The sequence below is a fragment of the Telopea speciosissima genome, chromosome 4, assembly GCF_018873765.1.
Source record: "Telopea speciosissima isolate NSW1024214 ecotype Mountain lineage chromosome 4, Tspe_v1, whole genome shotgun sequence".
Taxonomy (NCBI): domain Eukaryota; kingdom Viridiplantae; phylum Streptophyta; class Magnoliopsida; order Proteales; family Proteaceae; genus Telopea; species Telopea speciosissima.
In genome coordinates, this window is record NC_057919.1 from 6,822,146 (window position 1) to 6,848,243 (window position 26,098).

General features: G+C 37.3%; 2 protein-coding genes across 5 annotated transcripts; both read right to left on the reverse strand.

Moving 5' to 3' along the window:
* Positions 1-1,336: 1,336 nt before the first annotated feature.
* LOC122660015 (protein MIZU-KUSSEI 1-like) lies at positions 1,337-25,273 on the reverse strand. 4 transcript variants are annotated; one of them, XM_043855188.1, is made up of 3 exons: positions 25,248-25,273; positions 12,214-12,223; positions 1,337-2,068 (listed from the first exon to the last, which is right to left on the reverse strand). In XM_043855188.1, exon 3 carries the CDS (start codon positions 2,054-2,056, stop codon positions 1,337-1,339), a length of 720 nt encoding a protein of 239 aa, XP_043711123.1. In that variant the 5' UTR covers positions 2,057-2,068; positions 12,214-12,223; positions 25,248-25,273. The 4 variants fall into 4 exon arrangements, with proteins under 4 accessions (XP_043711123.1, XP_043711125.1, XP_043711124.1 ...); XM_043855190.1 differs by lacking the exon at positions 12,214-12,223 and adding an exon at positions 18,455-18,459 and having other exon boundaries at positions 1,337-2,065; positions 25,250-25,266; XM_043855189.1 differs by lacking the exon at positions 12,214-12,223 and having other exon boundaries at positions 1,337-2,078; positions 25,248-25,271.
* On the reverse strand, positions 12,288-12,872 carry LOC122658223. The gene has a single exon (XM_043853137.1). It carries the CDS (start codon positions 12,870-12,872, stop codon positions 12,288-12,290), a length of 585 nt encoding a protein of 194 aa, XP_043709072.1.
* Positions 25,274-26,098: the final 825 nt, after the last annotated feature.

The window sequence follows — 26,098 nt, forward strand, 5'->3', positions numbered from 1 at the left end:
AGCTTTGTTGTCGGCCACAACCACAAGAGCTGACGAATGCAAAGTGGCTAAGTGTGGTGCCAACTAGCAAGCAAAGAAGAAGAATTGGTGCTCTTGATTTAACGTACGTGGGTATTACCAATTTACCTTGATTCCGTGACAACCAAAATCCCATCTATTTCTCTTCCCTACTTTCAAATTTATATGGATGGACTAGGGTTATCAAAATCTTGCCCAAACCGGTAAAATGTATTAAAAAAAAAAAAAACTCCGATCAAATTAAACTGCTTTTGAATTGAGGTATGATAGGATCGGTTGAAAATCGGACCACACTGAACTAACCAATATTCAAACAAAAAATCAAACTGAATGAAATCGATAAAAAATATTGAGTATGAGGTTATGAATAGGTGAATTGAGTATCCATTGATTTCATTATTAGTGACAAAAATTTTTATTGTAAGGGTAATTGTTCCAAATCAATGAATAAGAGGTTATGGATATGGAATGGATTTGTAACAATGCTTCCGATGGTTTCCTTGTTCACTATACAAAATTTGTTGGACAGTTAGACAATTAAACGAATGATTTGATAGTAGGGTTTATTTTATACTTTCAATATTAATTATTACCTTCCCATTACAATGATAAACAACAATTTTGTGATTGATTTAATTTATCAATTGATGTCAATATTTGTTATCTTTCAATTACAATTTATTCTTCTCTGTATCAATTACAACACATGAATGTATCAACTCAATTTCCCTATTCCTAGTTATTTACTTGTTTGACTTGGAAAAGATGATTTAAAGTGTTTTGAGGAAATCTTTCCTCACTACAAGTTTAACCTCGAAAACAAACTGATCTAAACCGGTATGAACTTTTTAGTGAAAAATCAAAATAAACCCAATCAGTAAGAACTGAAGCACTTTAATGGTTTGATTTTGGTCTCACTCATTCCCACACTGAAAACTGATTCAGCCCAACCAAACCAGACCGACCATTTGACACCCTACTCAAGACCACTGATCGCATCAATTCAAAACAGAATGTTGAAGCAAAAGAAGAAATTTAATCATATTTACACAAAAGAGTGGTAAATAACAATCTTACGACGTAAAAGAGGAGGAGGAGGAGATTAAGCTAGTAGAGATCAAGTAAGTGATCAACCAACCAACCAACCAAGCATCAAAGGATTTGGGAACTCGATCCCATGCTTCTATTACACTCACTACATACAAATGTGGGTGTGACCTCAATCCTCATCGTTTTATGATCGAGCGAGCGAGGAAGTAAGGTTACCATTTTCATGTCCTCTGCTTGGTTTATCAAGCCAGCTGGAGATAATTCAAGTTCATGATCTCAGAAGGAATATGCTGAGCTCCTGCCCAGAACTCCCGACTGGATTAATCATGTGGAACGACTCTGAGTCAGGAGACCCAATAACTCGTTCAAAACTCGCCCTGAGGTACATCAGATCTCCCTCCTCCGACTTTGACTCCAAGGGTAACACTCCCGCACCCACCGACACCGACTGCATCAGCTTCAACACAGACGCGTCGCTCTCCGTCATCTGACGCCTCACCGCAAACCCAACCTTACGACCGTTACAGTACATGGACCATGCTGGTACGTTGAACAGGGAACAACAGTACGAGTTTTTGGTGGTGGTGGCGGCGGCGGTGGATGATGAGCGGGAATATCTGTGTCGGTCGCACTCCAGGGCAATACGAAGCAACCCGTATTGCATCTCTCTCGCAAGGTAAGCCGTGGGAACAGCGAACTCAAGTAGTAACAGAGGAGAGCTTCTGGAGTCATCTTGTAGGCAAAAGCTGACTCGGCCTTTCCTATAACCGAAGAAAGTTCCCGTCACGGTTGACCCGTGAGTTGACTCAGTGTCACTGCAATGTGAGTCGTTATGATCAGATGGTTGGAATCCACAGCACGGGACCATGCACTCCACAAGTGATCGAAATGATCGCCGAAATCTAACTTCCCTTCCGCACTCCACCGCCGTTGTTGTCTCTATGATGTGGAGAGGCCCTCTTTGGCTTCCCAAGTCTACCATCCTCATCTTCTTCTTCTTCTTCTTCTACTACTGATTACCGAGAGGGAGAGAGAGAGATGGTGTGTGTGGCTCGGCGAGAATGAGTAAAAGTATTGAGGGGAAGGGGCTTAAATAAGAAGAAACGAGGGCTTCCTTCATTTGTGGGCCGTGAATATCATGGGCAGTAATAATTCCGCCCACGAGGTTGTGTGGGCCCCCATCTTGGATACACTTGAATGGCGCGCGTGACATGCAAAAAGATTGATCTTTTTTCATGTTCTATCATTTTTTTTCCCGCTTTCTTTCTTTCTTGATGTTGGAGAATGGAGACGCAAATTCTGCTTTGAGACTGGGAAGGAGGGAATTACAATGATGACTAGATTTTGTAGATTTTTGAAGTATGGATTAGGTTAATGATGGGCCTAAAACCTGCTTTGGAAGGAACATGAGTTTAGTTTAATAATTATAGAGATAGAGAGATCTACAAATCTAGATTGTGTTAATGATGGGCTTTATATTGTTATCTCACCATATGAGACCCTCAACCCTAAATGATGCATGTGGATAGAGTCAACCTTCTTAACTCGATCCTCAAGTCAACAATTATATCTAGACGATTTGATGCAGTGAGTGTATTTCATTGGTCGGGTAATTTGTAATTTTGTTAAAGACTTGTGAATTTGGAAGGACCTCTCTACCCTAAAGTCTGGTTTATTAGGTTAGTCGCATTAACCATATGGGCCTTACAGCCCAAAAATGGAGGGAATTGATGTAATAGTTGCGCTCCATAAATAGAAATGAGGCTTTTAGTTTCACATCACTCGGGTAATGTACCTTGGAAATAAAGGACCTCGATCTCCACCCTAAAACTCGTTTTTTGGTTTTTTTAGTTGAAATGGTTGAGAGGAGGAGCATAAGATACTAACTGATCCGAGAACCAAGATCCGACCCGTTAGAGAGGTCAGGTAGGAGACCATGAAGCAGCAGTTAAACATGTACACGATCGAGGGAGTTGGATTAATGTTGGATAAGGATTAATATTAATTTACCTTGGTCCTTGGCATGGGAGAATGTAGTATTAATTGCAGAAACTAAGTAGTAGTTTGTGGCCACTAATTGAGGATAATAGTATTCATAAGAGAATTGAAAACCTGAGCAAACAATGAATGGAAGGGAGGATTGAGGTCCCTCCCTCCAACGAGGCTTTACTTGCTTTAGGCATTAAAGGGGAACAGCAAAAATGTATATTGTCTGAGCTGTCTTATATTAAGACAAAAGCAGATAAAGCTGTTCTTGTCGTCACAAACTCTATTATTGATTCGAGTAGTCCAATTGAAGGCCACCAATTAATATATGATGGGTTTATTCCCTTCCATGAAGATTTTAGAGGGATTATATAGATGGAATCCTCCTAATCATTTGATTTTGAATAGATAACATTTACCAACTACACAAGAAAACCAAGCTTAATTTACACTTCACCTCTGATCAAACTATGACGTTGATTAAGGGATATGTACGTGCCAATGGACAAAAAAAACAAAAAAGCCATTCTACGAATATGTTTAGATACAAGACCTTGCTTTTTTTCAATAATAATATATAGTTCTTTTCTTTAAAAATAAAAAAAAATAAAAAGCCTTTCTTTCCTATGGACATAAGTCTGTGTGCGTGGAATCAGTTATGCTGTTAATCTCCTATGGACATAATGAAAAGAGCAGGATATGATTTACATTTCCCACGAAGACATACTTGCTTTAGATATACTATGACAGTAACTAGGGTATTATTACTCTTACGTAGAAATTATTGTGAAAGGTTGGGTTTTTGCCAAACACCAAAAGAACAAAAGGGACAAGCCAGAGAGAATTTAGGTGTGGGATATACTGGAATCAAGCGTGGGGCAATGATTCAGAGTTTGTACCCCAAAGAAGGAAATGAAGCGTGCGCCGTGCCATTGGCGCCCAGTGCCTATCCGAATCTTATATATGAGCGACGATAGCGATTTGGGTTCAGATTTGAGAGTCAAAACCATGAATGAAGCATTCGTGATCGTCTTGTCTTTTCTATCACTCTAAAGTGTGGCCCAACCAACCAAAGGAAATGAATATTCTCTCTGTACATGGGCTATCGTCGATCGTCATGCTTGGATTGCCGCTTTATTCGACTAGTTCGGTACTGTTTCAATTGGGGCCCGGGTTGAATCAGTTTCAGATTTGTATTAGGCTAAGTCGAAACCGAACCAGTAAAGTAGGGTTCGATCGGTTTCAGTTTGATTGGGTGTCGATTTCTCATGTATGTAGTATGTATCTTACAAAAAAATATAAAAAACCTGTATTTTTATTTAGTTTTTGGTTTTTTTATTGGATCGTTTCCGTATTCAGCCCAGTTTTGGTTGGTTTGAGCTGAACCGGCTTGTTTCAGTCAACCTGACCGCTTCGGGTTGGAACTCTCCAACCTCTAGTGTTCATATTACAGACGTTGCTTCTTTAGGGTCACTCTCTTGGATTCATCAGTACGGCCTTAGCCGAACGAAAAATGGTTCTCGTACGAGCTGCAGTCCACCAATACCCTCATATGGATAACTTAGACATAGTTAAGACTATAGATAACTTCCAAGGTCTATGGGCTTTTTGATAGATAAGATTGGATATCTTTCTGAGATAACTAAGAAATAATAAGATTCTTTACTCTATACTTGGATTGAAGTTTAATGAATGAAATTAAAAATTTTGTTGCATTTCTTCATGGTTAAGGCTTGTTTGTTTTTTTATTTATTTTTAGGGATGAAAGGAAAATGTATTAGAACTAAAAAAACAGTAATTTAAAATATTGTTCATGACAAAACTTTGAATATGATTACATTATTGTTTCCCCCGATTTCTTCAGTTTGGAGACCATTGTTGGTTGAGGAAACTATTCTGATTTACTGCAGGCGATGATAGATTCTATTAGTGCCTTGGTAATCCAAGGACTTTTAAATATGCAAAGATTGTCATGCCAAGAAAAAATATGCAAAGATTGTCATGCCAAGAAAAAGGAAAATATATTAAATTGTTTACTTTACAAAACGTATTTGTTGAAGTGTTTACAACTCTAACCAGTCATGAACTATTGAAGATTGCAATTTGATGATAATGCATATCTTTTGAAGCAAGCCAAAAGACATGTTGCTCGATGAAAATCTATATTACACCACTCTTAAGAAAAAGAAAAAAAAAAAAAGAGATAAACTTGTGTTGATTTTCAGGGTGCTTTCCTATGCTTTGAATTTCTTTTTATATAGGTATCCTTGGCAGTTTTGGTGGTTTATGTAATTATCAAGTAGTTTCATAACTATCCACTTTTTTGAGAATTGGTTATAACAACCTTGTTGATCGTTCATTGATCATTGACCGTTTATCAGTCACTGCCAATCCGTCTGTCTCTAAATGTTCGTCGATCACTGACCATTTTTTGGTCACTGGCTGTTTTCTAATCGTTTTCGGTCATTGATCGTTTTGTAACCATTTTTGTCACTAACTGTTTTCTGGTCATTGACTAATCGATCAGTCTTGACTGAGATAGATCTCATTCTATTTCTCTATTGACCAAAGTAGACCCAAAAATAGGGTGTAAACAATGCCTCTCATAATCCTGTTTGAACAGGATCACACGAGTTCGAATGAGATTGTGGACACTCTTTTTATCTGTCTTAATTTCGATCTATTGACTGAAACAGGTTGTAATCAATTATCTACCCTTACCAGCTAAATTATGGGTTACAGAAATGAAACATCTCTCCATTTTCTCAATTCAGCTCGGATTAAAGGATCTGATGAAGTTTTAAATATCAAAGAAAGGCAAATAGCTCTCATGGCCACACATGTTCTTCTAGTTGAGATATTTGATTCACCATCTCCATCGAATCTATCAAAATTTCTAAGCTCTTGCATCCCACTAGTAAGGTTCGGTGGATCCCTTTAGCCTCGGCTTCTTTAGTTCGTATAGGCCGAAAAAAAATCGGTTATTATGGATAACAATAACTACTCAACCTGCCTCCTTAGTAGTGGAGTTAAAACTCCCATTAATGATGAGAATAAAGGGATTTTTAGATGGCAAGGTGACTGGTTGAGATGGGGATTTCAGGTAAGGAGGAAAGAGGCTAAGGTCACGCTCTTAGTACTAATTTGGTTAAGAAGGAGATACGGCCGGGTCGGGCTTGATATTCTTAAAAATCAGATTATTAGGGTTAAAGTTAGATGCTCATCCTTTAAGTGACTAATCATGACAAAAGGGAATGAGGGAAAAAGCAAGCATAGCGAGAGAAAGGATAGAGAGGAGAGCGGCCAAACTTTGATCATGTAGATTGATCCCACTTAGTGAGCAAAGAAAACTACATATTGAAATTGCACACTTACTCTTTTGGCTATGGTTTAATAATTCCGGCCACATCCACCCAGAGGCCTTTCTCTTTCATGGGATCTCCCCTGATCCCATTGAGGATATATATGACCTTCTTAAGCTTCTTTTTCTGTATTTATGTGCTACCCTTGTAGGAGGAAAGGTAGGGTTGAGAAAGAAAGTAAGAAAGAAGAAAACCCAAAAAATTGAATCTTAATTTCACTTTCAATGGGTTGCAATGCATGATAGTGTGTTATGTTTTAGGGATCCAGATCTTTTACGGCCCAGCTGCCCGAGTGGCCATAGCGGCAAAGACCATGTGAGGCGTGCATTTACCGTCTTACCTTTGCCAGAACACCTTGCCTGAGTAGGGGTAAGGCGGTCATTGCATGCCTCATTGTGCCTGTGCTACTATGGCCGTTCGGGCAACTGCGTCGTAGAGGATCTGTTTCCATGTTTTAACCGAGGAAAGACTGGCTTTTGATATCAGCGCATGAGAATTCAAACATTGATGATTGATGGGTGCTTTTCGTACCCCAGGCACTTTTCTTTTTCTCTATTTTAAGTAGGACAAAGTTTTCCTCCCATCCCAAGATTCAAAAACCCATTCTAGGGTTTTGGCATTTCCCAACATACCCTTCAAATGCTTTCTTTCGTACATCCCACACTTGCGGCGAATAGATTCCTATTACCTATGGGTGGAGGAAAACTCGGTCCTTTTAAATAAGGATGTTTTTTGTTGTCACCTAAGTAATGAAATGAAAAATTGTAACATTCTTGTGGTGATGGTCCTTTATTTTATACTTAAAAGTTATTTAAAGTAGGGATAAAAAAATTTTTTCAAAATAATCTAAAAATGACTCATTTCATTATGCCATTATCTTTTTTTTGGTAATCATTATAAAAAATTGTTAGTTTTGCATATTTTTTTTAGTACACTTGCAAATTGAAAAGATATACCCTTATTAGGGAAAAAATAAATAAATAAATAAAGGTGTTTCACCGATCTTAGTTACAACAAGATTTTGTCTTTAAATAAAAATTACAATATTTTAGAGAATCACTTGGTGAATTTTTCCTTTGATACTTGGAATGGTGTCCTCTTGAAAGATGAAAAGTCGAAAAGTTTTCTTTTTGGGCTCCATGAATTATCCAAACTATGGGAGGATGTCTGGTCATTTTACTTGGAGGACCACCGTGGGGGCAGATGGCATTATGGATCCTTCCTATATTTCTACAGTAAGAAGGTTGATTAGGTATGTTTGGTTTGATGTGAAGTGAATTAAAAATACAATAAAAATAGGGAAAACGATGCTAATCGATCGTGACCCACAGGGAACTGTAGAATCTCATTCAGCCAAATGCACTTGCAAGTGCTATACAACTAGATAGCAATTTCTTACCCATAAAAATATAATGAACAGTTTTGCAATATTTACTTAAGTGTAATTGTATAACTAATTCAACAACATATCGAACATATATGGTAACTTAATGAAAGTAAAAATTTTATTTATTTATTTTGGTTTTAATTTTCATTTCACTTCACCCCCACTTCACATTTAACCAAGGTGACCCTTGGGTATCCATATCTAAAATCTCCAAATACCCAAGGATCCATGCATGGGTTGTTAATTTACTATCATTTTGTTTGAGTGAAGGCAAATCTTGATGGGATTTCTACACCCATTTATAAATGATCAATCCTACTTCACTTTTCTATTGATAAATAAAACTGGGAATCCTACGACCTTAAGGTCCTGTTTGTTTGCAAGGGAGGATGTGGTAGGATAGTTATCCTCTCTAATTCTAGTTGTCAGGTGTCAACATCTCCACGTAACACGTACTGTCGTACTGTCACACTTTAAGAAATTAGAGAGAATAATTTCCCATGGGGTAGTTAACGAGTGGGTCCCACATGTAATGTTGTGGGATAATAGGAAAGAGAAATTAAGGGCTAATCATTGTATCATTTTGATCCCCATGTCGTTTGATTGTGTTAGTGTTTGGTTTCATTAGAATGTGTGAGAGAGACAGATCGAGACGAGGGGTTAGGGTATACTGTAGGGGTACTGGTGTTGACTCTAAGGGAACATCAGGTGGTGGTGGTGGTTGCCATCACACAGGAAATTGAGTAGGTACGTAGTCATTATCTTTTGGGGTCTATTTAAGCTTTACGAGCGGAAACATTTGCACTGTGACATTCGTCTTCAGACAAAATGGGCCCCACGAGCCTAGGGCCCCATGGGTCCAGCGCCATTCGAATGTATGTGAGTGGTGCCCTTGGTACGTACCAACAGTGGAGAGATAAAACTGATTAAGGATTACATGGACAATAACATACCCATAAAATTTTTACATAAAAATAAGAGTGTTTGTTGATATCAACACCACCAACCCAAAAAAAAAAAAAAAAAAAAACCTAGACCGTAGACATTATGAGCCTGGCTAAGGGCCTCGATCAAGCGAACCAGATGGGGTACAAAATCAAGGAGATTTGGTGTGGTTCGGCAAAGTTTCTCGAAGTTCTTCCAACACTGGATAAATTTAACTAGCGATGTCATCTTGTTCCAGTTCTTTTGAAGATTGTAAATGAAGTCACAAGGATCCCTATATCTTAAGTCCAGGACAAATCAGTTTTCAAAATTTCAAACTTTCTAACCCATTAGGCTTTGGATAAAAGGCTAAATTTTGTAATTTATGGACTACCTGTAGACATTTGTTCGGTTGTTTGTTAATATATTTTCTGTTCTCTCATAAAAAATAAAAAGAAGGAAGATGCGTGGTTGTAAAGATTAAATCTGGAAGCCTGTAGAGCGATAAGCAAGGTTTGATCAGTTAACAATAAATCATCTTTTTCTTTAGAAAAAGAACATTATCTTCTCTTGGGTATCTTTCAAGACACTGGACACCTACCATCTAACTATTGGGCTGGGCTGGGCTATTTACTGATTATGTTGTGTATCATTCAAACCCACGTAGCTGGTTGGCACCCGCCAAAATTTGCAATATTATTGTCTCACATAGGTTAATTTTTTTTTTTTGGAGTAAAGAAGAATATATTGATTTAAGCGTGAAAAGCTCAAGGCATTTGATTTATGAAGGTCAGATAACCAAGGAGTGGAGTTAGGTCATGTTGCCCGAAACGCACTGGACAAGGTCTTCCTAGCCGGGAAATCAGCCACGCTGTTTATCTTTCTGGGAATATAGTGAATGTAGTCAGCCACGCTGTTTAATTTCTTAGTGTAGGCCTGATATATGACACTGGTTGTCTAGACGGGGAGGTTCTACCAAAGTCTCTAAGTTGGTTTAGATAGAGTGTTCGTGTGGGGCCGACACCTACAGATTAGAGCGAAGAGAATGTCAAAAGAGTGTGGGGAAGAGAGAGAGAATATGAAATACAAACGCGTAGATCGACCATGGGCTGTATGTGAACTAGGAGGGATGTCTGCCTTTGGATGAAATGAAATTTAAGTGATTGGGTGGAATGTAGAGTGAAAGAAAGAGATATTATTATATGTCAAATGATAAATATTTGGAGAAATCTTTAAAGAGAATGAGACTCTTACTAGAGGAAAAAAAATTAATTTCAAGGAACACAACTCTTTATTCATAAAAAGTAGAAATCATTTTATAATAGAGTTGGGGAAGGAAAAGGGAGAATTAAAGGATGTACACATTAATGTATAATTAATTAAATAGCATAAGTATGTAATCATCCAGACCAAATATGACCTGAAGGTTTTAAGCTCAAGGGTCATGTTTTCTGGAGAGATTAAGGTGTTTTTTCTCAGTTTTCTTTACACTGTAAACATCTTTTTATTATAAATACACATTGCTGATCTTTAGCCAAAAAACAAAAAAGTATAATTAATTAAGAAATTCCCCAAAGATAGGAGAAAAGCCACGTACGTCGACAAGTCAACCATTACATCAAACCCAACATGTTTAATTTTTTTTGTCTTAAAGAGTTAACTTAGAAACTTCCATTGACCTTGAGCATCATTTTAAATGCTTATATATAGAGAGCATGCAAGAAGATTGCCTTAACCAGTTAATAATGTTTCATATGGAACAGTGCTTTGCTTAATCCAACCACTACATGGATAGGAGGACAAAGTTTGGATTGAGCGGAGATTATGTCAAAATTATTTTTTAACAAAACTAAATCATTTACATCCAATAATTTGGGGCCAAAGACCTGAGCAAAGGACATTGAAAGGAAGTGAAACTATTTTTTTTGGTAAGAAGGAAGTGAAAACTTATACAAGCTCAGATAATTCTGAAAGGTAGATTTTAGGAGGTATTCCTGCATGCCTCATGAGGCCATAAAATGATAAACAACCACTATTCAAATTCTAAACAGATAAGGCCTGCCCGGCATGTTTCTGCTACAAAACACTCATCAAATGGCTTTATTTTATGGTGAAAGTTTTTCTTTCAACCACATAAATTGGAGGAAGAATTTTCTTCTTCCATCATAGGTGATGTGACTTTATTATTGGACGTCTATTAGGTTCATTATTACTCTCTCATTCCCATTGATGAAGTTGAAATTATCATGTGTCATCTTAATTTCACTATACCGATGCCCATAATGAAGGAATTTATCTTTGACCATAGGTTAAGGTAAACTCCGTCTTTATTTTATAGGGCAAGAGTTCTTTGTGGGGGAGTGTGACCCTTGTTTGCACAGGGGCAATGAGAACATGAATGGAAGAATCATGGAGGGTGGGATTTCCACCTTTCATTGAGATGGGGCGATCATTTTGCCTCCTACTCTGTCCTGATGTGAGGGGTACAATATTCCCCCATAGGAAACTCTTTGCCGTATTCTATTATGTAATAAAGTTTATACGGCCACTCCATAGAGTACTACTATTCCTTTTTAGTTTCGATTTTTATTTTTATTATCTAGGAGAAGAGTTCTTAGTGAGGCACTGTACTGCCCACACCCAGACAAAGATGGAAATGAATTGACCGGCCCACCCCCATTAAAGGCGCAAATCTCATCCCCATGATGCTATCATGCCAACTCTCGTTGGTCCTATATACATGTAAAGGTCACACTCCGCCATAGAGAACACCTATTTTTTATTTATTGTTCTGAATATATGGACCTAATGATACAGTTCTCTGCACCACCATTTAGTTTGCATGAAAGATTCCCAACACGGGCTTTAGGAGGAACCCTCTCCTTTTTATTATAATTAAAGAGGAATATATTGATGTGTTTGGAATATAAAAAATCCAAACTATGAAGGTTTGCGAGTTATGGGCCACACCCCGCCTTACACAAGTGTTTTAATGTAAATTAAGAACGTTCACATTGACAACTTAAAGTCTAAAACACAGATGTTCCACTTTTAGATAATTAAGAGAAATTCTTAACTGATTCATTTGCTGGACCAGCTCCCAAATTTTCAATTCAACGGTGGCGCCTTTTCTCAACAAAATCCGTCTCGAACTATCTCATCGAACCGCCACCAGAAGTTGAAATGCAAACTGATTTTCTTCCAGTAATGGTTTCTGGATTCCACCACTGAAAGAATTAATTAATTTGGTTTCAGACATGTCTATATGTATCAAATTAAGTACTTCATTTTCTGATGCATTTGATACAGAACTTCCAAAAAAAGATGATAATGAACAAATAAAATGCTGCTTATGAAGTATGAGCTTATAATTTACAACAAAAAAGGTCGAAACAAAGCAGAAAAAACCCGTTATTTTACGAGATTAACGGGTGTTCCAAGTTCCAACCTCATAATTTTGCCGGTGAAGAAAATAAAATAAAAAACACAGAGAGAGTTACAGAAAAGGAAGAGTACATATTCTGTATATTTCTTTGTCCATGATCCGATTGACCCCAGAATCAGTCCTCCACTAAACCTTCGTAAATGGTGCTCAATCTCAATCGAAACGATCGAATGGCAAACTTGGCTTGTTTGGAAGTATTTCTCTGTAATTTCTTAATGGACCCAGATCTCAGAACACTGATTTTGGACATATCATCACCGGAAGTACTCTTAACCCCGTTCCCATACTCATACCCATCATTCCCAACCCTCATTTTTTTCACTTCCGAAACAGGAGATATCCGTCCCTTCTTGTTCCGTCGGCCCTTCTTCCTGGAACTTTGTGCAAGGGCGGTGGTGGCCTTGACGGCCAGGGCGGCCATATCGGGAGCAGTGAGGCGATACTTTAAGCGACTGGTGTGAAGGACAAAGTAGATCTGACCGGGTTGTAGTTCTTCAGAGGAATCGAGGGCAGGAATGTAATCGTCGTAAGAGAGACCATCGGAGTTGCAGAGGAAGCAGGGCGAGGTTTCGATTTCGAGGACCTGCGATACTGTGATGGGTGTGGGGTATTCGCGGAGATTGCCATTCACAGAGATGACATCGGCCGTGGAGGGAGAGAAGGAACCATCGGTGGTATCTGAAGAGAAGCACGAACCCATCTCCAGAGTGGTTAGTGTGAAGGAACCACCACAAACACAGACAAAGTATGCTGGGGATGAGACGAGAAGTGAATTGCTTCGAGGGTTCGAGACACGACAAGAAGGCGGAGACAAAGAGAGAGAGGGGGGGGGGGGGAAGGCTTGGAGGACAAGAGAGGGAAAGGAAGAATGCGAGAAAGATTGCAGAATCGATTGGGGCTGGAGATATTGAATGGGGGTGGGGAATTGGGAATTTGATATATAGTCTGAGGTGGTAGGGTAGGAGACTTCAAGAGTTCAGAGGGGAGGTAGCGTAAATGATGAACCCAACTCAGCAAGGAATAACGAAATAGAAGTTTCGGTTTCTTCTCTTGACGTGAGAAAGGGAAGACTTGAAAAGCAAGTGAGAGAGAGAGAGAAATAGAGCCATAGAGCCATAGATCGACTCGGACTCGGGAGGGCTGAACAGCGCCTCAGCGATGATGCCGCGATAGTAGTAGCACTTTATGACGCGGTAGTAGTACCACTTTTTTTAGGTCTTTGTGCATGAAAGATAACGGAGTGGACACAGTCGCAGCTGCGACCGTAAGTGAGGTTTTTGACTCTCCATGGTCCATAGGCCATAGCTGACAAGTGTGAATTCGATGTGAATTCTTTTGGACGATTTTAACTCGGTTTTGGCAATGGAAGCGAGCACAAGATGCATCAGGCTGTACAACTTTGATTGACTATCTGATTCGATTAACCGGTCGTCGTACCAATCCAATCTAAATCGAATCCCATTCTTTTAAATCCTAATTTTACCAAACCAACGCAATCTCCAATAACAACTATTTCTGATTTCTTGTACATCATTTAACATTGAATTAAGTTTTCCTTAATTACGATGAATCGAGAATCTCTTTACTTACTTGCTCGAAAATCGATCCCTTAAACTCTTGAAGGGCATTCACTCCAATCCGACATGCCACTAACTAATCAACCAAGCCTTTGTTTACCACTTTGGGTTCACCTCATGGATTTACAAATCATAATCGAATTTCAAAATAAGCCAATTCACATCGAGTCCATTATGCCCGATCCAAATTCCTGTTGTTTCGGAGCTTATGATCCAATCCGGATTTCAAAGGTTGAATAAGAATTTGAACGATTTTGGATCCCCGTGATGGGGAGGTTTAAAACCTTATCATTGGACATGGATTGAGGAATCAGTATCGGATTGGTAAACTCAGCTGTTCCGTATTAATATCCTGGTCAATCTCTTGTAGGTGTATAATTTTTTTTTTATAATGATTATAGGTGTATTAGTATGAAGTATGAACTAAGGGTAAAAAAATAATAATAAATTAAAAAAAAAAAAAAAAGGAAGGGTAAATTCGTCTAATATGAATGATCGATTCGTATCAGATCCCCATAACGATTACCAAGGCCTGATTTGTTATGATTTTTATTTCAATTTTGGATTGATTTCTTGAAATTGTCAAGAAATAGATTTTTGGTCAAAAAATTGAAATTGTTTTGATTGTATCAATATGAAAAATATTTCAAGAATAAAAAAATCCATTTGATATTTCAAATTCTACGAATAGATTCTCTATATTTCTTTGGGAAGGATGGTGGTGGTGGTGGTGGCGGTGCGGTAGTGGTGGTGGTGACAGTGGTGGCAGGGTAGTGGTGATGTGGAAGTAGTGGTGGGGTAGTGGTGATGTGGAAGTAGTGGTGGTGGCGATGGCGATGGTGGTGGTGGCGGCGGTAGCGATGGCAGCAGCAGTGATGGCGGTGGTGGTGATGGCAGGGTAGTGCTAGTGGTGGTGGTAGCGGGGTACTGTTGGTGGTGGTAACAGGGTAGTAGTGGTGGTGGCGGTGGCAATGGTGGGAGTGTGATGGTGATAGTGGTGTTTTATTTTTTAATATGAAATTACTACTTTACCCATGAAATTAACCATGTGTTCATTCAAGAGCAAGAGTGCTAAATCAAATGAAATAGAAATTCTGATACAGCTCCTCAGCTATTTCACTTGATTTCTATTTCGTTAAAATAAGGTGCAAAAATCAAACCAATCAATTTCAGAAATAGAAATCACCCCCTGAAATTGAAATAGAAATCATACCAAATCAGGCCTAAATCCTTGAGTGCGTAAATCATAAGGTATGAAAGCAACCACAAAACCTAAAAAAAGTATTTAATTACATTTATTTTTTATTGATTAATTACGTTAGTTGTTTATAAAAAAAACAATTAATTACCTTTGTTGACTTTTGAAAATGACGGAATCACAATCTACCGAACGGTGAACCACTGGACCACAGTACTTCTGATACGGAGGGTTGAATATCTTTCTCTTTTTTGTCTTCTTCTTTTCACATGTCTTTTTCTTTTGGGTGCTAAATTTGTAACCGGACTTTATATACCCCTCATATAAGTATGTTTTACTTGCTTGAGGGTCATATAATGTAACTTCACATTTTCATGTTAATTTATTTTTTGCTCTTTCTTCTTCCCCTCCCCCCATGCCATCGCTAGTGTGAAACCCCTCCCAATTGGCCTAAGATCATTATTGTGAAACCTAAATACTGAAAGAGAGAGAGAGAGAGAAAGAAGAAGAAGAAGGGGATAGAGGGGGAAAATTACAGAAAAAACCCCTTGTCTTAAGTAGTGTAGAGTGGGCAAATAAGTTTGATTAGCATAATGTCTACATGAACATTCACCCCCTTTCGAAGAAGAAGGGGATAGAGTGGGCAATTAAGTCTGGTTAGTATAATGTGTTGTAACCAGGTTAGATGCAAACAGCTTTACCCTCTTCTTATTCTAAATTTGAAGTTTTTATTCATCAAAAAATTAAAAAAATCCAAAGTTTATTTTTTGAAAATTTTCCTCTTATTTCAAAAGTTTATTTTGATAATAAAAACTTTTTATAATCAAAATTGTCAGGTGAATATTTTTTCTTTCAATTCGATATTTTCCTTAAAAAAAAATACATAATAAGACTTTTGTTTTTCCATTTCGTATGTCTATTTGAAAATGTGTAAGATTTTTGTCTTTAAGAATGATATAATGATAAATCATGAAAAGAAGATTACAAGTTGTCAGTTCCCAACATTAATTACAATAAGCTACAAATTTTTATATATTATATATAAAAATACTATAAGGAATTGATTTTATTATCTTGTTGACTTTATAAATAGGACAACGGTACATGTGATACGAGATGGTTGAACATCTTAAAGAAAGAAGAAGCTTTTAAAATTTAGAAGTAAAATAATAAAAAAAAAAGAGAAAGCTTTTCTCCACTCATAGAGGACTGTTCACCCATCATCTTAGGGTTCACAACTCCTATAAGGTTTTAGCATGATGTCAGCCCAACCATCGAATGTGTGTTGATCGAAGATGATCCAAATACCTACATGATGGCCTAAATTTGATTTGTGATTGACATAATAATCATTTTACTTAGGCCTGCTTATTTAGAGGGGAAGGTGGGGTGACATTGTAGGAAAAGATATATATGACCCACATGTTGGTGGGGTTATGCATGTTGGGGGTATATAGGTGGAAGTGTTGAGGTAAAGGTAAAGTTATTTTTCCCATACATAAACAGTAAATAAAGCATGCATTTAACAATGTTCCTTGAACTTTTATAAGTTCACCATCCAAGGATAAACAAACAAGATTGGAGAGGGATTTTGAAATACCACATCATTATTTTTCTATCCCAATTCTCCTACACCACTTAAGTCCCCTCTAAACAAATGGAATCTAATAAAAATGAAATGCATGAATCGTTATTAGGAAATGAGCTATAATGGATACTTACATTATCTACATTGAAGGGGGGGGGGTGTGTGTGGAAGGAATTGAGGAGAGCTAAGATCAAACAATCCAAACATTAATAATTTTGTTCCAACTTGGAAAATAATGCATATAATAAGATGATCGAGCTTTTATGGGTATAATTGCGGTAAAGTACAGTTAACAACAGAACAACTATATAGTTTCAAAATAAATTAATTTGATAAGAAAATGTAATCCAATCTCCACCATATATAGTTATTCAATTAATTTTGATACGTCTACTAATTAAAGACAATCAATCCATGAATCTCTCTATCTACATATATATATAAGCTAATCGATAGGGATAAGAATTTGTTTAGTGGAAAACTCAACAAGCATGTGTTGTGCAAGAAATAGACGCGGGGGGGAGGGGGGAGGGGGGGGGGGGAGAAAGGAAAATCTGACGCCATTGCTAACGTTCAGTGGAACTCTGTGGACTAAAATAAAACAAAATCCACGCCAGGCCAGTAGTACTCCCTGAGTCTCTGATATGGTTTTCTTTTTGGGTAGGAGTCGTCTCTGGTATGGTTATGGACTTGATCCTTCTTCATACATTATTAATCTCTTACATTTTCTTTATCATTTTGTAATTGGTTTTACTGATTCTTGCTTGGTTCACAAACACTAGAAAGTCATTTCCCAGGAAAACTCAATACGTGTTCCGCCAGAAATAGATGGCGACAAAGGTAAAATCTGACGCCATTGCTAACGTTCTGTTACGTGGAACTACTGCAGATTGGGGTTATAAAATAAAACAAATCCAAGTACCCCCAATATAGTACTCCCGTCCCTGTGTAGTAAAGTAGTATACTCCGTACAATTACAAACGTTGACGATATAATTGTCTTCGATTACAAAAACACTCTTTCTCTTTCTTTCTTACCTAACATTTGATTTTCAGAAGGGCCGTACGTACAAATGTAAGAAAGAAAGTAAGAGTTGTGTGCCATTGCAGCTGGGTTTGTAATTTGTTTTTCAACCAAATGATTCAATTCCAGCAATAGAAACGTTTCTTAATTTTCTCAACATTTTTTCAGCAGTGAAGGTACCAATTTTGCGGCTCAGAAAAAGGAACGAAGAAATTGAAAACACCTGCCTCAAAGTCTCATAGTCTCATACAAATGAATGCATGCAATATGTGCTTATCTCATTCCTCAAATTCTTTTTTTTTTTCTTTTTTTCCTTTAATGTCCCTAAGTTGGAAACTAAATTGGGTTTTCTGGGCATATGTGACAAATGTGACGGAGATCCCAAAAAGGTCGGAGGGGCGGGGGGGGGAGAGGGAATTAGAATTAGAAATATCAAACTAGAACCAAAACTTTTTGCAGCAATTAATATTGATGGGGTTGATAGAGGCTTGGGCCCTGGAGGGAAGACCCACCCTATATTAACGAAACATAAGGTAGGTGGTCAGGGAATTTAGGATCATCGGTCGTCATAAATAGCTGGCAATGCCATTGCTACGTTGTTTCCTCGTTTGGCAAATACCTCCCCCCCACCACCATATAACAGACCCAGTTTTTGTACGTAGAGAATCTCTTCAGGGTATTATTATATTTATTGGTTGCACCAAGTTAATACGCCGGCGGCTTGACTGGGTCCCGGCGGGTAGTTTATTGAGGAACTATGGGCTGGGCTGTGCATGCAACCCTCGCTCCTTACCTACTTACTCCGTGCACACAACCATTTCAGATTATTGACTCTTTCTTACTTCGTAGCGCTATGAATGCTTCAGCACGTTTAGGATCCTTCTATTCGATTTGACTCTACTTCTTTGGAATCTTCAACACGTGTTGTGCTTTCAAAATTGGTTATACTTTGTTTCATATTAATTTACCCTTCTGAATAGGGTTTTGCTTGGAGATCTGGGCTTGCATGCTCTGCCCAAACGGATTGATCGAAGGCCTTAATATGGTGCTAAATTTGGGATGGCCTGCCTTTATCTTCAACATCTTTAAGGCCCACCATCTATGGTTGGACCTTTCTATGGTCCTCAATTTGTGCTTAATAAGGTGCAAATTTTCAAATTGGCCAGTTGGGCTAAGAGCCTTAAAAGCCCATAACCTCTTAATGAAATTGAGAAAGAGAGAATGAAGAAGAATGTGTTGAAGTTACAGCTTGAGCCTTTGACGTATCTGCATCGGGTGATCCATATCAATATCATTAACCATCGATCTTGATGCTTGGTCAATCCCGTATCAGTGGAACGGCACAGATCAAGGGTAAAACTATCGAAAACCTAAATTTTTAAAAAACCTGAAGACAAAAAGCTTCCGAAATAGGACAGTCCATTCCAATCCATATCGATATCCACAATAGCCAATACCCAATCCGACACCGTGCACTAAATCCATGGTTGAAGAAGAAGTATGAAAACTTGGGACGTGACATTGAGTATGTTCCTTGTGGGGATGGTGGTGGTGGTGGTGGTGGTGGGGTGCCATTTTAATTGCTCAAACAACAAGGACCACATGAACCACCCAGGTATAAGTTGAAGTTGAAAGGTCTTGGCAATTTGTTATTAAGATAAGCTTTATGTAGAAACTAGAAAGAAGGATGAGTGAGTAAGAAGAGGAAAGCAACATTAGGCAGTACACGTAGAGCATACATGCTCTATGATCGAAGCCAAATTCAATTTTGTTAAACCACTAAAAAGATATTGAAAATGAAGGTTTTGGCCTATATACAGCTAACCCCTAATTGGACTTCTCGATCTGGAGGGAAGTTTCCCTGACTGGTTTCATCATAAAGCCCACGTACCATATATATATATTGATTTTTTTCCTCTAACTGTCGAAATCTTGATCAAGCTTGAATTATTGATTGTGATATATAGTATAATCTTCTCGACTTAAACTTATCACATGAGTTAGGATTGATCTTCAAAATATATTTATGGGGTTTGAGATCCAACTATGACATGTTGAAGATTTTAAGAACATTAGGTAGAAGCCTCTTAAAAATAGACTAGGGTAGGGAAATTTTTCATTTTATCTTTCCTCACCACCCCTTCCCCCAACCCAAAAAACAAAAAGAATTTTCCACCCAGTAACGATTACCTAGCTAATCTTGTTGTTTGGTTTAATACCAATGGTTGAAATTATATCATTATAATATGTGAGGTTAATCTACCTTGTCACTATTATGTATATAAAGCAACATTGGTGACTTGGTGTTCGAAGCCTCTTCTTTACTGAAATTAATTCAGAATGTACCTTTTATATTTATGGAGAGGGATCCCTGCACTATTGAGTGCAGTTTCAAGCGAACGAGAGAACTTTCTTTGAAATCTAACAATAGAAGGGCATTTATGACACATTATCTCCTCAGATGAAATAATGATATGTGAGGAGGTGTACAAATTTCAGTTTTGAGGGGCATTTATGGCACATTATTTAATTTCAGTTTTCCTTCTCCATGATGAAGGTTTTTCCTACAAATATAAAGTCTACATTATTCTTTCTCACCCAGACTTTATATGTTGAAGGTCTGTGAAATGCCATTCACCAGAACTTAGGAAAAACTTTGTTCCAGAAAAGAATATCGACTATCATTTTCACGCAATCAACCATGAATGCTATTAATTCATCTCAAATGTTCCATAAAAAAATATTGATGTCCAAATGGTATTCCATATACCTCTGACCCGTATGAAATGTTCATTCAGAAATCAAGAAACTGGTATAAATAGAAAAGGCCGTAGGATGAATGGAAGATTGAACAAGAGGAGAGACCTATCTTTAAAAAAGCCATAAAAATTAGTCTGATGGGACAAGAATGATGCAACAGGGCAAAAAGTGGGAAAAGATAGAAAAGAAAGAAAAGAAAGGGTGGTTCAAATTGTTTCTTAAAATGGTAAAATTTTGGGCCCGGCCAATTTTTTAAAATGCCCTCCATGTCATTGCACTCTATTTCTTTTCTTTTCCTTTCCTTTTGTAATGAAGACATTACCAAAAGAAAATTTGCAATGGAAAAGAAAAAGATACATTTCATAAGTAGAATATTATGCCCTCCAATAATTGGCACTTGACAATTCAGTTGTAACTGAAATTTTGTGTATAATGTGAGTAATTAATTTTACCGTCCTCGATGAAACATCCATGTCTTGAAAGAGAAGAAATAGAGACTGTCGATACCTAGATTAGGATCTAGGACCAACTTTTAACATATAGGATTCCTTTAAACTTGGCTAGCTATGACTCTATGAGATCATGTTCGAGTTAAGTTGCAATCTAGGGAAGGTATAAAAGACCCTGATCCACCTAATTAAACAAATCTTCCTATTTACTTAGTATTTTTATTTAAAAATGAGTATTCTAAACTAAGACTACATGTTAGAATTTAAAGAAATAAAGTACAATAATAAATTAAATAACTTAACATGAAAACGAAGACTTATCACGATGAATGCGTTACCAAACAAAGGTTAGTTTACATTACCTAATCAAATAAATAAAACATTATATAATAGAATAATATGAAAAAGATAATCTAAGCTATTGTCTCTCAATAAAACATAAAATAAAAACCATAAATTACATATACGTACGTAATATCACAAAATGTCATTTTACATATGATGCATGAAATATTTCTAAACATATTAAAAGAAGAACAATAAAAAAAATCTTATCACATAAATGGACTAGATATCCTTTCTCCAAAATGATGTAAGTTTCAATATAGGTTGTTAGGAACCCGAATCAAGAGATAGATGGGTGTCAGATTTAATTAGGACAATGAACACGAGTAGAAGGTTGATTTGCGCAATATTGGTAAAATAAACATAACTTTTGACATACAACTCGTTTTGATGTGATTCAAATTGAAAATTCAAGATAACAGAAAGATCTACAACTTTGGTTCTTTAAGTGTTCACAGGTTATAAATGGAAGAAGGTGAGAATGGCTTGTGAATTATATAGTGTAATATAGGACGATTTTAGAATGATGATAAAACATTAAAAATTGAAGAAATAAAGAGATAAAGATAGAAGAAAGATAGAACCCCCCAATGAATCAATTCTTCTAGGTTCATTGACGTCAAGTGGGCGTCGAAGAACTTGAATTTAACATTGAGTGGGCATAATAAACTTGCATTCAACTTCAATTTGGCATCATTTGACATCAAGAAATCTTCATCTAATATCGAGCCAGGTTAAACCAACTTATTTCAAATTTTATTTTTTTTTGAAATACATAATTTCGAAACTTTTTCTTCCCCTAAGTCTAAATCTAGTAATTCAAAATGAGTTAGAAATCTTCTTCCAAGTACTTTGGAATTTGTAAAATAATAAATCACTTTAGTTAAAAATATTTAAAAATCTATTTGAAGGTAGATGGCACAGAAATGAAAATTATAATCTTATAGAAAATAAGATTATAACTTTATAATCGTTTTGAAACAATTTTTGAATTCAGAAATTTTATTGAAAAAATCACATAATCACAAAGCTTTTGACTGATTTCAAAGTCATTTGGTCTGACTTTAACCCGGATAATCTTTCTTTTTCCATAGCTAACTCTGTTGCTCATTTTAAGATGATTCAAAACATTAGTTAAGAGTTATACAAGACCACCAAAGTTATAAAATAGACCTTTCACACCATACAAGACATCTATTCATCGTCGTTGTGCACGTCTATATTGTAATAAAATGAGAAATCTACATATAGATGGAGTACAATGTTCTCTAATTCATTTGTCAAGTTTCAATCCATTCCGACTCTGTCAAAGGAAAAAATAAAAGAACTACAATAAGATGCATAGATATGTTGAAGTCGGGGTGTGCTTCTTTTTCACTTTCGCATATTTACAGCTTCAGAGTAATAATAAAATAGAAGAAAATAAAAAAGCAAGAAGCAGACAGTTAAAGGAGGCTTTGGCAAATCTTTGGAGACAAGGGGCACCTTCCAATTTTGGAGAAAAAGCAGGAATGGGAAAGCGGTTAATAATAATAGAAAAGTGACAAGAAATGTGATGGAAAGAGGATGGGAACCCCCACCCAATTCCAAGAGATCAAAAGAGGCAGAGACAAGCATCCATAAGCCCCACACAAACCCCATTTACTAAACTCTCAAACTCATTAAGAATTAGTTGCTTTCTCAAAAAAAAAAAAGTACAGATAGAAACAAAAGAGGATGAAGATAATAACCGTAATAATAAACAAAAGACTGGCATTATCCATACCGGGAGGGGATGAATTAGGTGAGATTATGAGGTGGGTGGACGTAATCTTGATCAGATTGATCACTCATCCATCAGATTGCAATTGACTTTACATACACATACAGTTTCAGCTGCTCCTTCTTCCACTGCTACTCTCTGGCTGTTCTTAAAAATACTATAGGGGAGTTGTTCTTTGTGCCGCAGTGCAGGCTGCACTCAGGCACATGGGGGTCGGCGCAACGACCACCCTGCCCCCTGCACAGGCCGTCCATGTGCCTAGGCACAGCCTGCGCTACGAAATCAAAATTTTTAAAATTGATAGGTGCCGCCGTGAGTACTCTCATTGGCCCCAATGCTGATGTAGAGGCCACGCAGTCTAGTAGAGATCCTTCTCCCAAAAAAGATATAGTAGAAAAGATGAAATTATTAATTAAGACATGAACATCCAAAAAGGGTGAGAAGGATTAAACGTGGCACCACAAAAGCGAACAGAAATCTCCTGCAAAGTGTAATGCTTTTCCCCTTCTACATTGTTCTATGGAGAAGACCAATTTGATGAATCTAATAATAATTCAATCTTATTGTAATGGTGCGGGAATGGAAAAGGTAAAGTTGAAAAGTATCCCATTAATTGCTCACCTTATTAATAATAATAATAATAATAATAATAATAGGGAGAGAGTTCGGGAGAATGGATTATCTGCACGTACCAACGGGTGAGCGTACATGTGAGAGCCAATAACATTTAAATTTTGTTTTCATAAATACCCCTCCTCCCCTCATAAATGGTTAAAATATAACAGATGGTTGGTTCTAACATGTATGTTCACCTATTGGTACGTGCAGAGGGACCGAACTCAGGGTTGGGCACACTGCTCGCTTGTTGTAAGCTAGCAACTTGTGCCAATAGAAGGGCAAAATGGGGAGGGGCATGAGGGTCATTTCCAAAGTGGGAGGGAGGGAGATTGACATAGGTTGGGCACCCCACCCCAGTAGCATGCCCAGCCTTTGCCCATAATAATAATAATAATAATTGTTGTTATTTTTTTGTAGTACTTTTTTTTTATGAAATGTTTTAATTTTTTTACCCATCTACACATGAAAGCCCTGTTTATTGATTATCTAATGTGTCGCATGGAATGAAGATTTGACAGATTCAACTATGGAATGGAAAAGATATGGTCTAGATTGATCACATATCAATTTCCTTAGTAAAATTATTCATTTATCCTCATGTATTGGTATTTTGCTCTTCTATTTTTATTTTATCTTGTAACAGATATTAGGTCTCACCACCTAACATCCATGGTTATACAGATGACAAGATTGGTCTAATTTATTAATCATAGATTATTATTATTATTATTTATTCAATGAAAAAATAATAATTTCTTTAATAGTTTAATTTACATTTTTCCTCTAAAATAACTCAAAACTCAAAAGAGATGAAAAGAGAAGAAGCACCAAAGAGGAGGAAAACGAAAGAGGACATAGAAAGTGGAAACCGACGGTTGGATGGATGGGTTATGTAGGCTTTCAGATTCCTCACGGCTCTCTTCTTTTGTGTCACAGAGGACAGATAAGAGTCTAAAATAATATTTGGGCCTTCAGAATATAGGGCTATAGGATAGAAAATAAGAGAGAGAGATGTTGTGGGGGGACCGGGGATGTCCCTGTCCATGGTGGGCTTGCGTGTCTCCCACGTTACCACATGATTTGAAATCCTTGATTTAGACGATTATTCAACTTTAATAAATAGTTAATAACAAAGAAAAAAATTACTGATAAACAACTTAATGAGTCGATGTCAGTAGAACTATAAATTATGGTATTGAAAGGATTATATATTAGAATTTGGGAGTTGGGATTGGACGATATCATGTAAGTACTTGGTCCATTTTCAAATCTTGGATTTTTCGTCCTATATGGCAAAATAAACAGTGCCATTCACACAATATGTTCTTTCTTTCTCCTCTCTAGTCTCCCCCCCCCCCCAATTTTCAAAAGGATCGCGTTCAGCATCTGCTCAGACTGCACATGCAACACCAGACACAGTGAGACGTAAAGAGACCACCTTATCCACGACTTTTCTTTTTCTTCAATGCTCTGATTATATATTACGGCTAATTTCCACAATAGAATTATTGATAGAGAAGGGCCCGGATGCTCTCAACCGTTGGAAAGAAAAACATATATATAACTCTATCATCGAAATAAATAAGGGTTGGAAAGGATCATTAATGAGTAAGAGAGAACATGGAGAGTTGAGAGTGAGTGAGCGATGGATCCAACAAGTTTGGATTGAATAGAGTGGAAAGGCATCACATCAACTGTTGCGGCCTTTTGTGTGAGAGAGAGAGAGAGAGAGTCGTCAGCCAAAAACTATTGAATAGAGAGAGAGAGAGAGAGAGAGAGGTACATTTTGTTCGATTTAGACCGGTTTCAATCAATCTGCGGAACCAACTCGATCGAAGCATCTTCTCTGTTAATTCCACCTTAAGCACTAGATTCCATTGAGTGATGCCTGACGTTTAATATTTCCTCCACCACCACCACCATACAAAACTATCCAAAATACAATATATAACCTCAACAATCTCATTTCATCTCATCAATCTATATCTATTTAAGCCCCAGAATTAAGGCCAAAAAAACAACAACCAAATAGAGGACAGTAACTACTAGGTAGCGATATAATTTGTGAGGAATGGATTAGGGGTATATATCCATATTTGGATCATAAAAAAAGCAATGGATTGGAGAGTTGGAGATGGTCAATTGGTCAGGAGAGAATGAGTTGTAGACTAGTGGATTTGTGGGGATCAATCGATCAAATCAGATCAGATCGTCCGCAGCCACACAACTCTAATGAATGGGATTCCAATGGGTCCCCACCCACCACCACCATCCTCTTAAGCTTTAATCTTTTATCACTCTCCGTCCTTTTCCCCCAACAAAAGTGACAACCCCATTTGGGTTCTTCTTTTCTCTCTCTCTCTCTCTCTCTCTCTCTCTCTCTCTCAATAAATGGGTGGGGCTGGCAAGTGGGGAGGAGTTGTTTAACTGCCCTAACTTCTCATCTCACGTAAGGCTAGAGACCGGTTTTGTATACTACCGTGTGGGTTCTTCTTATATTGTGCAAGATATTTAGTGGCTTTATTCAAATCCCCAATCATAACACCACCTGAACAAACAAAACAATAATAAAGAGGGAGTTCTATATAGATTATACACACTCAAAA